This window comes from Arctopsyche grandis, chromosome 13 (assembly GCF_051622035.1).
Source record: "Arctopsyche grandis isolate Sample6627 chromosome 13, ASM5162203v2, whole genome shotgun sequence".
In the NCBI taxonomy this organism is placed as follows: domain Eukaryota; kingdom Metazoa; phylum Arthropoda; class Insecta; order Trichoptera; family Hydropsychidae; genus Arctopsyche; species Arctopsyche grandis.
Genome location: NC_135367.1, coordinates 27,550,164 through 27,564,544, shown reverse-complemented (window position 1 = coordinate 27,564,544; position 14,381 = coordinate 27,550,164). Strand labels below are relative to the sequence as shown.

The 14,381-nt window shown below is 32.2% G+C and overlaps 3 protein-coding genes across 3 annotated transcripts in view; 2 read left to right on the top strand and 1 right to left on the bottom strand.

The window, feature by feature from the left end:
• The window catches only part of LOC143921412 (uncharacterized), a 193,256-nt gene that overhangs the window by 9,073 nt on the left and 169,802 nt on the right, over window positions 1-14,381 (bottom strand). The gene's annotated exons all lie outside the window — the stretch shown is intronic.
• Window positions 1-14,381, top strand: part of LOC143921428 (uncharacterized) — a 339,615-nt gene that overhangs the window by 307,667 nt on the left and 17,567 nt on the right. The gene's annotated exons all lie outside the window — the stretch shown is intronic.
• Window positions 5,069-8,895, top strand: LOC143921695 (neprilysin-1-like). The gene is made up of 5 exons (XM_077445046.1): window positions 5,069-5,342; window positions 6,101-6,199; window positions 8,312-8,340; window positions 8,420-8,611; window positions 8,725-8,895. The coding sequence occupies exons 1-5, from the start codon at window positions 5,069-5,071 to the stop codon at window positions 8,893-8,895; spliced, it is 765 nt and encodes a 254-aa protein (XP_077301172.1).

Here is a 14,381-nt window from a genome sequence, read left to right as displayed (position 1 = left end):
TTAATTTATTTTAAAAATGTTTGTTAATTTATTAAAAAATATTGAAAAAATTATTTTAATTTATTTTAAAAATGTTTGTATTTTATGTATGTCTAACCAGGTGGTATTCTCAAGTATAAAGTGCGCATGAAGTGATATCTTCCATGAAGGGATTATTAATTCATATATTGCCGTTATGACGATGCTCATCATCGGGGTAGTAGCGATTGAAATTTTGAATTAATTCTCTTAAATGTTGACTAATTATGTTAAAAATCAATTTCCGATTTCTGTCAGATACTAATAATTTTTTTTTTAATAACATAAACATAATAAACTGAAAGTAGAATGTGATTTACTCTAATTTATTAACTTAAAGATTTCAAATATTTACATAATAGTTCTGTTGGGGTGGTTATGTCGGGGTGGTTGTGTCGGGGCGCTTATTAACCGAGCGGTTTTGACTGGATACCAGAATAACAATAGTCGGCAAAAAGATTTCCAGTATAAGATCCGCAGACGACACGACGTAAATGTCCAGCGATGAAGATGAAATGGCCGTACCTTCTTTGAAGTTAATGTACATATACATATGTATGTATATATGTACATATGTATAATACTTACATATGAACGATTTTTTCGACAAATAACCATTAAAACGATAAATCATACTCGTAACTCACATCAATGTATCTTTATGGTCTATTGTTTGCATTTTGTGATTGGAGTAATTATCTTTCTAAGAAATATCTTTTGATTGCATAATATGTGATGCTATAACTATGAATTTTAATGGCTCATTTACTTGTAGCTTCTACTGAAGCAATAATTTATTTTAAGCTTCATCGTCGAGATGACTGCATGGAATCGAAGAGAAGGCTTGTCCGTTTCTGGTAAATTGACACGTTCAGTATTTTTTAATATAAAATTTTGCAATTATTTGAAATTTTAAATGATCCAAATATTGTTAATGAAATAATAAGTAATCTTAAAAAAGTGACATTGAACATGAAATATATGAGTGTAATGAATTTGGTATCTTACATACAAATATGCATATTTGACAATGCAGTTGAAATATCCAGCGCGTTCGAATTTTATTTTATTTTTATATACATGTATAATATATACCAGGAAGGCCCAATAGGTAAAACCCAATATCTCATTCTGCCAATATCTAAATACAATTTTTAAAATAATTTTAACAAAGCCTCATAACATCAGACAAATTTTTAATAAACTTAAATATTTTCAGAACATTTATTTTATTTTTTTATAAAAGTCGTCAAATTTCGATAAATTTATGGACAAATTTGCAGCATTATATACGAATCATCGAAATTCGAGATGCTGAAAATTGCGAGAAATGAAAACAGTTTCAATAAAAATCAGATAAATTGGCAAAATCTGATAGGAAACGATCGACCTGGAGTTACAAACCAAGGTCTGGCCAGCAGCAATCAGTGGGACTCGAATCCGTGACCACTACGTTCGAAAGCATACATTACATAAAGCATACACACTAGTCCACGCTGCTGGATGAATATGAATTTTTCCTGCAAATTACCTTCGTGTTTTTTTACTTTATCTGTGTACGTAGTAACAATAGATGAAGTTTTGTGATTATGCGAAAATTCTAACTCGAGATTTTGACTGATTCGAACTCAGAATCGATTACTGATCACGTTTTCATGTTCTAGAAAAAATGTGTGTGTGTGTGTGTCTGTGTATTTTGGGAATTTTTTGAACACCGTTAGTCTTATCGAACCGAAACTTAGTATCGGTTACTAAAATTCTTATCGACACGACGTGAATTTTTTTCAAATTTTTAAGTTGACAGGAAATGGTACCTCCCCTTATAGGTGTCCTCTTTTTTTTAAGTTTTTGAGTTCAATTATCTCCCAAACCGCTAACTGAATCGGATAAAATTTTTTTTACATGTAATAGAAATAATAATATCTATAACCCTATATTTTTTAAATATTTTTATCGGAATCGGAAGTAGTAGTTTTACTCTAGAGAATCGAGGTTTTTCATGTTTTTCTCAGAAACGTTTTGGTTTATTGAACTGAAATTTTATATCTAGTTTTATTTTAACACAGCGATTTGATTGAATGTTTTAGGGACGAGCTACAATGTCAATAATTCGGCAGAAGAAATCATTGGAAAAGAATCTGATTTAGTTGGATCGAGATCGGCCAGGTTAGTATTATTATAAAATAAAATATAATTACACTGTACACTGTACATTAATTACAATATTGTTTTAATACTGATTTACAGATTCCGAAAAAAGTATCGAGAAAAAATCACAATAACTGTACTATTCGTTATACTTCTTATATTGTTCATCGTCGTTACAATAGTGTCAATTTATTGTAAGTAATTCGAATTGAATTCAAATGTGGAATGTTTTTCTATTATAAATATTTCGTTATATGTATATTATTACAGACGTTTACGAAAAAAATAGCAAAGTCTGCGAAAGTCGAGAATGTATCAGATCTGCGGCTACCAATCTGTTGACCCTTGTGATGACTTTTTCGAAGTATGTGACATTTAAAATTATGTAATGCATAAGGATAAAAAGCCTTGAAATTGGATTGAAATGTATTGACACTATTTGACAAATGACGACTTTTTTATAGATCTAGCTCAGTGAACACGTACATATATGGTAATAAAAAATGTTGATTAGCTCGAAATTCGGAGATACATGTGTTTTTTAAATCGCGCGATTTTTCTATATATTCGTGTTGTTCTGTCGATGTATCAAAATCTGTCAATTTCCTGTTCAAAATGAATATTGGAATCTATAGTCGGGTATTTTATCTATCATTTGTAGTACTTTTCAGCTTTCAAATCTCTCTAAGTAGTCGTGCAGTTTAAATCAAAAGTCAAAAGTACATATTTTTACTTGGGATTTTTTCCCACTGTTAATACTATTTTATAAGGAGAATTTTCTATTGAAAAATGTTTATTGAGATAGTGTTCTGGCCACACTATTTTTTGTTTTCGTTTAAAAAGGTTAATTGGAAGTGTGCAGAATTTTAAATCGGTAAAATTTCGAGCTAAAAGCTCGTATTAGTATATACTCGTATTTACACGAATCTGAATTGAATTAATAGGGATAATATATTAAATTGTCTTTATATGAGAATTAAATAAAATACCACTTAGAAAAATCATATTTCGACTATTCTTGTGGATTAATAACAAAAATTATGTTGATAACTGCCTTACGTCGATGAAATAAACAATTTTTTTTTTATTACAGGAAATTGATAGATAGATATAGAAAAATTTAAAAAGAAATATTTAAAATACACATATATCTCCGAATCTCAAGTCAATCAACATATTTTATTACCAGATTCGTGTTCACTGGGCATAGATCTATAAGAAAAGTCATATCTTGTCTCTGAACCATTTTTCGTGTCGAACAGTGTTATAGTTTATGTAAATGGATACTATTATTTGATTCAGTACGCTTGTGGAAATTGGGCTGAAGATCATCCCCAGTCTGATTTTTCAGTACCACATAACTGGTTTACGGAAAAGAAGGAAAGGGTTTTCCGACAGATCATAGGTATTCTAGCTAAGAATTCCACAAAAAATGAACCACTTCCTTTGGTACAAGCTAAGGAAATGTACGCAGCTTGTATTGACATTAGTAAGATTTTCGAATGTTTTAAATTGAAGTGCATAAAACAGATGCCAGATTGACATGTTAGTTTTTATTTAGAAACTCGGGATAAGTTGGGTATGACACCGGTGATAGATTTTATGAAGAATGTGAAACTACCACCGTTTCCGACCATTTTAAATCTGACAAAACCAAACAATAACACGAACTTTAAATTTGACTGGTTTAGTACGATTGTTAGAATTAAGAAGAAGTTGGCTTTTGATACTTTGATCGGTTTTGATATAAATCTAGATAGTAAAAATTCGACGCTTAAAAAATTGGTATTTCGGAAGCCTTCGGGTGCTGATCTTTTTCCAGGGTGAACAATTTTTTTTATATTTATATGTAATATATTCATAAGCAAATATTTGTATTTAAATCAAACTCCATGCATTCATTTCAGTTATAAAAATGTTAAGAAGGCTAATGTGATGGTAATTTATAAAAAAATGATGAAAGAAGCTTTAAAAAAAGTTGTCAAATGCTATAACGAAACAGTGTACAACGGAACAGGAGAAATTCTAGATACAAACATAGACAAAGTACTTTTAGATTACATTGCATTCCGTACAACAATATATAGAGTAAGTACTCAATCGTAATTCTCAATTTACGGAGAGGTCTTTCAATTTGTTTTTTGAGATTTTTATATGGACAGTATAAGCAATTTAAAAATGAACATTAACTTTAATTTTAGAAGCTCAATTCAAACAAAACCTCCACCTCTAATAGCACCCAAAGCAGTATCGAAGATGAAATTGTTTTCTATACGGTGAATGATCTTCAAAATTTCACCGACACGTATCTGGTGAGTCAGAATTTGAGCAAGATCGATATTTTCGTACCGTACCTGATAATGGTCTTCAACGGAACCGGAGTAAAGTTAAATTTGAGTCAAGACTTGATAATGACTTCTAAAAGTGACATCACGATCATGAAGAACACTCTCAGTAGGATACAAAGCATTTCACCATTGAATTTAGAATTGTTCGTCTGGCTCCAGGTGATTTATTCAGTATTTGATAATGTATTCGATAGGTTTTTTTTTATTATTTTTGAAAATTTTAACAGATTATGGAGACTTTTATACCTTACACCACATCGAATTTGAAAGAAATGTATGATAAATACGTCAAAATTTTAAGTGGAGAAGAACTTCACACTCCAAGATCTGAATATTGTGCTAATTTTGTAACAAATAATATGGGTATGGCAATCGGATATGCATTTGCTGAAGAATCCTCAAATACTACGACTTTGCCGAAAGTAATGCTCACTTTGGTCGATTGTAGATTACTATCAATGTACAGAAAAATCATCTAAGTTCATTTTCAGGTACAAAAAATGTTATCAAATATCAAAAATTCTTTTGAATCTTTAGTTTCAAATTTGGGTTGGATGGATTTGCCGACCAAAAAGGTAACTATTGAGAAAGTGCGGAGTATGAAAAGCCTCATTGGCTTTCCCGACTGGTTGTTCGAGCCTGGAAAATTGGAAGAGTATTATGAGGGCGTGAAAACTGATCCAAAGATATTTTTAGAGAACCGCATCAATCTTTTAGAGCTGCGTTTTAACAACAAAATCAAAAACTTTAGGAAGCAGGATGAATCCGGCTGGGGTACTAATCCAACAGACGTCAGCGCTTTTTACACGAGAGAAGATAATACTATAAGTAAGATTTTGATTGTGATTTATTCAGATTTAAGTTGAATTTCATAGATAAAAAATGAAACTAGTAAGAGTTGAAAGGAAGTTGTGTATGTATAAATAAGAAAAAATATATGCAGGAACATCTAACGAATAATCAAATAGAACACATTTTTATTTTTATTACTTCGATTCATCAGTTGTTAAATGAATCGTAATTATGTATTATGAAGGGCTGATTTCGTATTATCGGGGTTTCAATATTTTGGGTACACTGGAGCAAAGGATCTCTAAAATTATGTCCGCGAAATTTAGCGGAGAATCTTTAAGTGAATTTTTCATATAAGGCTATAAATCTGAGATAAAGTTTGCAGATAAACGTGACGGTGATTGTTTACACGGTTTTATTCCGCACTAAAATGATGAAAATAAATTAAATAAATTGAAATTAATTAAATTAATTAAATAAATTGACTTACATGATAAAACTCAAGTGACAATTAATGTTGCCGCCAACCTGAGAATAATCAGGATGAAGAGTTCACGAACATGTTCATGAATCCATTCATAAAAATTTATAATTCATAATATAAATACATTGTTAATAGTTTATCATGCTTTTAAAATTTAAGTATAGACATTTTCTATAGGCAGTAAATATAATATGATAATTTCGGTATTTTTCCGCTTGCAGCTATTTCTCTCGCGATGATGCAATATCCTTTTTATGATTTGGGCCTGCAGTGAGTATTACATTGAAATTTATATTAAATGTTTTCTCAGATGCTTTTAACACACATGTGTTTTATCTTAGAGCATTGAACTATGGAGCTTTGGGTAATATTTTGGGACATGAACTTACACATGGATTTGATAATGAAGGTACATCCTGTAGACTTTCTATCTACTAGTGTCTTGCCCTCAAATATTTCAATGGAGCCACACCCGATGATATTGTCGCTATCAGTTTCAGTATATATATTCAAATCCGGTCTCCGTGACGAACCCGAATGTGAAACGCCCGAAAACGCAAATATCACGCGCAGAATGTGCGCGGGGGGAAAGCCTGTCCAATATCCTTGTATTTATCCTTGCTTGACAGTGATCGATAACGGTGTATTACATACATATTTGAAGAAATGTAGGAGAACCCCCACAGCGGGGAGCCAATCACATGACGTGCCGTTTCTCCCTGTGTAATTCCGCCCTTAAGCCTAATAAAAATTCATAATAATTAAAAAAAAAGTTGGTCAAAATATTCGTGTGGATTTATTTAAGCAAAACTACACTTGTTTAATGTATAACGATTTAGTCAAGGTTTTTAATATCGTTTTGTATATCTGAGTAATAATTTGGAGGCCGAAGGTCATGTAAATACCGCCATAATTTTAACGATTTGAATAGTAAAAAATATTATGTAAGTATTTATATTTATTATGTCATGTGCAATACAGCGATGTGCAACTATTTCCATATTTGAAAAATATTATAGTTAATGTTTCAAGATCAAATTGTCTACTTTTTTTTAATTACAAGATGTGGGATTCTACTAAAGCACTTCAATTTCATGATATCGTTTCGATTAATGCTTATTTATAAGGTAGTTTATGTAGATTTTTGGCATCTTAACTATTTATTTATGTACATATATGAAAATTAATGTTTGTCTGACATGCAAATCTACAGATTTCATTTTAGAACTACCAAATTTGTTATGTCAACCTTTTTTTTGCTCTCTTGCTTTGTAGGACAATAGTGATTGACAATAGTGAACCATTTTTTTTTTTTGAGCAAAATAAACTTATCCGCCGATCTCTGCTCGTGACACTCTAACTTGCACTGTAGACTTCAAGATATTCCAATATAGTTCGATTTTTATACTTTTACTTGCCTGAGGAACACCGGGCAATTCAGCCAATCTGTCGTATAACGATGAATGTTTGTCGCCCTTAAAAATATACAGTTTTCAAAATAAAACAATCATATTTGGTATATATATGTACTATCAGTGGTGGCTCGTCATATGCTTGAATAATGAATTGCAGACGAACGGTTTGAATAAAAAATAATGATTTATTTATATATTCAGAACAAGAACTGATTACAGACTAACATAAATTGTAACAGTCTCGAGTTTATTTATTATCTCTTATTTAAAACAATGAATGTGTTGAAGACACGTGTCGTACAATTTCGGTTAGTCAGTGCGTGAGGTGTGCCACAAATCAATGATGCTATTTATTAAATTAGGCGTGTCTTATCTCCAGAATGTTAAATTACAGAAAACGCAAATATCGGAAGGCAAAGATCGAAAATCGAAAGATCTTAAGTCGAAAGATCAAAAAAAAAGGGTGCATGGTAAACGGTACACACTCACTTAATTTTCGCGAGCAGTATACAACAGGAACAAGAGGAACAGGCTTTTCCTCCCGTATTAATGTGCGCGCGCAGAATGCGGGAGGAAAAGCCTGTTCCTCTTGTTCCTGTTGTATCCTGCTCGCGCAAATTAAGTGAGTATGTACCGTTTACCATGCACCCTTTTTTTATCTTTCGACTTAAGATCTTTCGATTTTCGATATTTGTCTTCCGATATTTGCGTTTTCGGGCGTTTCACACTCGGGCCCGTGAGATAGACCCGTCGGAGTATTCCTCATCATATTTCACTCTGAAGTGACATTCACTTAGGAATGATTTTATTATGTGGTTATAAATGGTGAGGAAGTTGTTTTTACATTTTAATAGGAAACCTGGATGCCAGACTTTGTCAAAACCCTATGTGATATCTAAGAAAACAACTTAACAGTATTTGTTTTCTTTAAAGTGTCTACGTATTTGTCTGGTTAATCTGTGTACTTGTTCGAAATCCAAATTGATAGTCTTCAACTATTTTTTTTTTGCTTTGTAGAATAGGTTTTAAGTCTTCTAAGAAGGAACTTTTCACAAACTTTTGTGCGATCCGACGCGAGTTCTGATAATGAAACCGTAAAATTTTAGGTAGAAAGTATGATAAAGATGGTAAATTGGTACAATGGTGGACCAACAGTACAACAAGTATGAGAATAAAACAAGTATGAGAATAAAACTCAATGCATGGTCCGACAGTATTCTAGCTTCTACGTGCCAGAAGTTGGTGAATATTTAAATGGAAATTTGACACTTAGTGAGAACATAGCAGATAATGGAGGGTTGAAATCATCTTTGAGAGCGTACTGGAAGGAGAGAGAAAATGTTGAAAAATTACTCGGACTACCAGTTTTCAATGGAGACCAACTCTTCTTTCTGTCTTATGTGAATGTACGTATGACGTGTTTTACTTCTACCGTGCGCTGGTTCACGACCACACACCAAACCTAATTTTTTTTTATTTGTAAGATTTTTATGTGAATTTAACTGGTTGGTTTGTGTAGTCAATGTGCAGCATCAAATATCTGAACTATAACAAAAAAGACGTACACTCTCCGCTTCATCTTAGAGTGAAGGGTAATCTCCAAAATATGCCAGAGTTTGCCAGAGCTTGGAAGTGTCCGCTGAATTCCACTATGAATCCTTTGCCTCATATAAGATGCATTTTATTCTGAGCACTGTTTTTTTACGCCATTATGTATTTTTTGAGTGCGGGCTGTATGGAATTTTAATTTTAATGCCTAATAATAAATCAAATAAACGAGTAATAAACTTTTTTTGATAGTGTTGAAATTTAATTTATTGTAAGTAAATTATATTAATTTTGAATATATATGTATTATTTTTACTAACCTCTTCTTACTTTCACTTACGATCACTAGCCAAAAAAAAATTCAGCTCTTATCCGATCGTTTCCATACTTTGCCATTTTGCTCGGTTTGGTCAGAAATATAAGTGGAAGTGTCATCCGCCATTACAATGGTGAATAAAAATTCGTATTATTTGAACTGCAGTGATGTGAAGTAAGAAGTAGGAAGAGCCTATTTTATTGATTTCGAGTGTGACATACAGAGGGTTTTATAAATACACGACAAGATACAGATGTGTTTGAGTTTTTTATGCTCTTGGCATAAATAATGGTTCACATTCTTGTCTATTGTTTTTTGACGAGCACTCAGCCAACGCCGAAGACTAGTTATATTAGAGGTTCTTAATTTTGGGACTCATATACAGGTAACTTAAAAGAAAAGAATGAATTTAAAAAATAAATATAATTTAAAATGACATTGAATCTTTAAACAGTATTAAATTTTCAAAAATGTGAACTACAAATTTTAAAATTTATCATCATATTAGTTTTATTTATTTAATATACATATAATTTCGAAAGAGACTTTGTATGAAACTATTGTTGGTTCGTAGACAAAAAAATTAATATTCAAATAATTTTAAATAAAATAAAACTATTCAAATAAATTTAATAAAATGTTCACTATTAGATTGGCCATGTTTAAGTGGTTTATATTACAAATACCGAGCGAAGCCGGGTAAAAACACTGGTATTGTATAAAAGACGAATTATGAATAAAACTTAAGCCATTTTTTCAAGACAGTCCATCACAATATTTCCGTCTTCCTTATGGCCCAGTCTGTTCTCAATTGGGGCCAAAACACACTGAGTGGTACGTGGTACGTGTTTTTTCTGTATCCTTAGTCCATATACATATATAGTACAAAGTCCCAAAAATCCCCCCCTGGTATGTTTTCGTTGAAATTTTATCCTTATATTTATCATTGCGTCAAACAAGTGATCGATAACGGTGAAGCCCATATTTGAAGAAATGTAGGAGAAATACTGTTTGCTACCAATGTTTTCTCTAGGGCAATAAGTTTCCGAGCATTTAGCGCCATCTATTAATATTTATTTAATTAATTAATTTCTCTATTGATGTTTTATATTTTTTATATGTAGATATGTGGGTAGTTTTTACGATTTTTTTCGTATTATTTAAAAGGTATTTTATACATTTAGAATAATTTAATATGCCAACACCCATACGATAATATTTCATCAGGTACCACACTAGTTTTTAATAAAAATAAAATATTTTTAAAAACTTTTTATTAAAAATAAATTCATAATTATATTAATTAAACATAATAACGTATTTAATAACATGTAGAGGTAGTCTTAAAGCTCATCCCCTCATTGTAAATTTTACATTTAAGTTTATTCTAAATTATTATTTTTGTTAATTTTTTAAAAATTTATCTATTTAATAAAAACGCACTTTTTTTATCAATAACAAACTATGTACAATTATTATAAGTATTGAAACACTTAAAAGAATCCTCCATTTCCACCAAATCCGCCTCCAAATGCACCTGGACCAAATCCAAACCCGCCTCCAATTACACCTGGACCGAATCCGAATCCACCTTGTCCACCAAAACTACCAAAACCTCCCAAGCCAAATCCACCTGTTATGGGGATCAAAGGAACTTGCTGAACTTGTTGAACTTGCTGAACTTGCTGAGACTGGATACCAGCTAAGACTCCTCCGATTAAAGCTTGAACAGTTGCTGGATCCAGAGCACCTCCAGCACCCCCAGCACCTCCAGCACTCCCAGCACCTCCAGCACCTCTACCAGCTCCATTTGCTGGATCAGAAACACTATTGAATACTGGAACGTCATTGACCGTTACCGTTACATTAGTTCCGTTCAAATTAGGCCTCAGAAACTGTCCACTTTGTACAAGTCTTTCGATCAATACTGGAATTCTCTTCTCGACGATGACTTTATGTGGAACGTGCACCTTCTTTTCGATGTAGATCGGCTTGTATACTTTGATAGGTACGTGTTTTTCGACCGTTACCGTTCTCGTTACTGGCACTGGAATCTTGACCGGGAATGGGATCTTCTTTTCTACTACTAAGTGCTCGTGGTGTGTTGGGATCTGACGATTCCAGCCTGAATGATCTTCTTCTTGTCTCCAAGCCAAGTTATCTTGTTGCACAATGAGCTGATGATCGTTTTCGTGATGGTCATCGTGTTCGTCGTCGATTCTGATCAGCTGTTGGACTGTGTCATCTTCGGACAATCGGTCGAAATGTTCCAAAGCTTCGCGCTTCGGTTTTTGAGCTTCTTCTCTGAGAGGAATTGCAATAGATGATAGAACCAAGCAGGATAATACAGTTATCTGAGGATTAGAAGAAAAAACAAATTAATAAATCAACTCCCTGCCTCGATTTGAGCATTAGCCTAACCTTTTATAAATAAATAGTCTTGATCCCGTAGATTTCAACGGGTGGCTTCAGAAAGTTATTGATAAACGAATTAAAATAAAGTGATATGCTATATATGTATATAAATATAATGTAAGGTAATGTATAGAAAAAGTTGAGTGCGCGCATTACACGTACAACGATACAACCCGTTGAACGGTTCGAAATGATTAATGAATGTGTGTGTGTCTTCGTGGATGTGTGTATGTAAGCCTCTCCCGTCGCTCGGCCTGACGTCGCTACCCCACTTCCTCTCGTCTCCTCGTCACGCCACATCGCCATAGCGGATGCTTAAAATGCACCCATTGGTCAGAATGACGATACGTTCCTCTAATTGGTCAATGGTTTCAGTCTACGTGGACCACTTCACGCTGATTGGTTGTGCGCCTCGTTCACGTGTATTTATTTTATTAAATATCTCTAGGAACAACATATACATACTTCTGGTATTCAAAAATTTGTTTTTTTGAAATCAATATACTTGTCAATGCCCCTCACATACCCACAAACATACATCGCGTCCGTTTTTATATATATAATGATAATCATGGAGAAATTTTGATTTTTTTCAAATTCTGACCGAAAAATGTAGATTTGTATTATGATATGTCGCGTTTCGGCCCAAAATGAGTGGCAGATCAATCAAATGTCAATAAAGCACGGGGTACCGTACAAGTAGTTACACAATTAGTGCTGCAAGCAAATATAGAAGCAGTTTCGCTTTTGATATCGAACTGGCAATTATCCGACTGGATCATTTATTCAATTCTGAACCAGTTTCGTCACCGGTATTTCACTTTTAAACGGTACCGGTTACAACGCGTGCAGAGTACGAGATTCGTTTCGTTCGTGGTTTCAGAGTTGACTTGCACGCGACACGATCGACCAAACAGTCAAATACATGTTCGGTATTGATTTCAGCTGAAATCGTAATCGTGCAAAGCCGCTGTTGACGTGTGGCTATTGATTTGACTGAAAGGGTGTCACGAATCGAAATTGCAGATGCTAATGAGCGATCGTTGATGGCTGTAGCCGTTCAATATTGACAAGCTCACCTTCTGGATTTTGTCATTCAAAAAAATTGTATCGACTGACGTGCCAACATTTCGTTTAAACTAGGAATTGCCAAAAAAAGTGAGAAATCCAATAATTTTTCACGTGAAAGTAAAACTGACATAGTTTCATATGCTAAACTTGATTTCTGAATTCAAATAACACATTAAGTCTACTGTAAAATTTAAATCAACCCATGTTTAATACTTCTGGATTAAAAGCATTACGAACTCGTCAAATCAAATAAATTGTAAAGAAGTAGTGCATATTATGTGTACAGCATTTTGAAATAGTCGATGAATATTTTAGGACAAATTTGTGTTGAGACATCTGTTGGTCGATTTTTATACAAATCCTATATTTACTTTATTTTTTATTGTTTTGTAAAATCGTTTACTTTTGAATTTAAATTCAATTCAATGATGAAAATAAATAATAATTAAAATTTATTTTAATTTCAAGTAGTTATTAATATTTCGTAATTAAAACTATTTTAGGATATTTTTATTTATATTTTATCGTGACATCTATGAATGAAAATTAGAAGCGTTTACTGGAAATTCTATATAAATTTGTTTTTATTTAATTTTTAATGTTATTTATTTGTTTGTTTATTTTACAAACAAAATATAATGAAATTGAAAATATTAATTATCAAAATTGACAATAGTATTTTTTACATAATAAAATAAAAAAACAAAAAATAAATAAGCAAATTTATACTATGTATTATATATGTAAAGAAAATCAAAATATTATTTTAAGTATTCATTTCACTATAGTCAAATGTGTTCTAAAATTCTATGAACATAGATACATATATTGATCGTTTGCGACAATAGTATTGCAACTCAAAATTTTAAATGTATTGAAATGCTTTAAAATTTTCAGGTAGTCAACAATGAAGCTTTATGTATGGCTACAGCTTCTTAACAGCCAATTATTCAAAACCCCTTAACCAAATTTTGAATTGTGACACTTTTATCTCAAATGATCGATATTAATTACCAATAGCATGGTGAACTTCTCAGTTTCTACTGTACTTTTCAAAGATACGAATTCTTTACAGAAGACGATGGGATCCTTAATGAAGGCTTAGTAGTGAGCAAGTGAATTAACCAACCGCAACACCAATGCTTTTATATATTTATCGACTGGTAATACGAAAATCTCCTGTAAGCCAGTTGTCTTATGTGTCTTATATGAATCAGTTGTGTAACATACTAACTTAACGGCGAACCAAATGTTACCATTCCCGTTTCATCTCAATTTAGAATTCCATCTACGTATAGTCGTACAATTATATCAAACCGGCTGACAATGTTTTCTATTATTCCATTGATTTAAACCACGGAAAATGTTTGTTTTCACACCGAATCCAAATAAATGTGGTGGATGTTCATACCATTAACCTTTTGTCTACCAAATTAGGATATATCATTGCTTGTAGTTTAACCTAAGACTGCCCAGCGTCACAAGTACGAAAAAAATAAGAAATTTTCTTATCAGTGGAGAGAAACTATGTACATGTTCATGGGATGAACATCTTTTTTGGGAAATATTTAATTATAATGTATTTCCCATTTATTATGTTAACAAAGCATAAATCAAGTTCAGATGTACAGATACCACTAAGAGACAATATATATTATTTATTAGTTTCACTTGTACAACGTTAATTACACTGTTCGACACGAAAAATGGCTCAGAGACGAGATATGACTTTTATTATAGATCTATGCCCAGTAAACACGAATCTGGTAATAAAAAATGTTGATTGGCTCAAGATTCGGAGATATGTGTTTTTTAAATCGCGCGAT

Coding starts and splice junctions, on each gene's coding strand:
- LOC143921695 (XM_077445046.1), top strand. CDS start 5,069: ATGGATTTGCCGACCAAAAAGGTAACTATTGAGAAAGTGCGGAGTATG. Junction 5,343..6,100: donor GAGAGAAGATAATACTATAA/GTAAGATTTTGA, acceptor ATGTTTTCTCAG/ATGCTTTTAACACACATGTG. Junction 8,612..8,724: donor TCTTTCTGTCTTATGTGAAT/GTACGTATGACG, acceptor TGGTTTGTGTAG/TCAATGTGCAGCATCAAATA.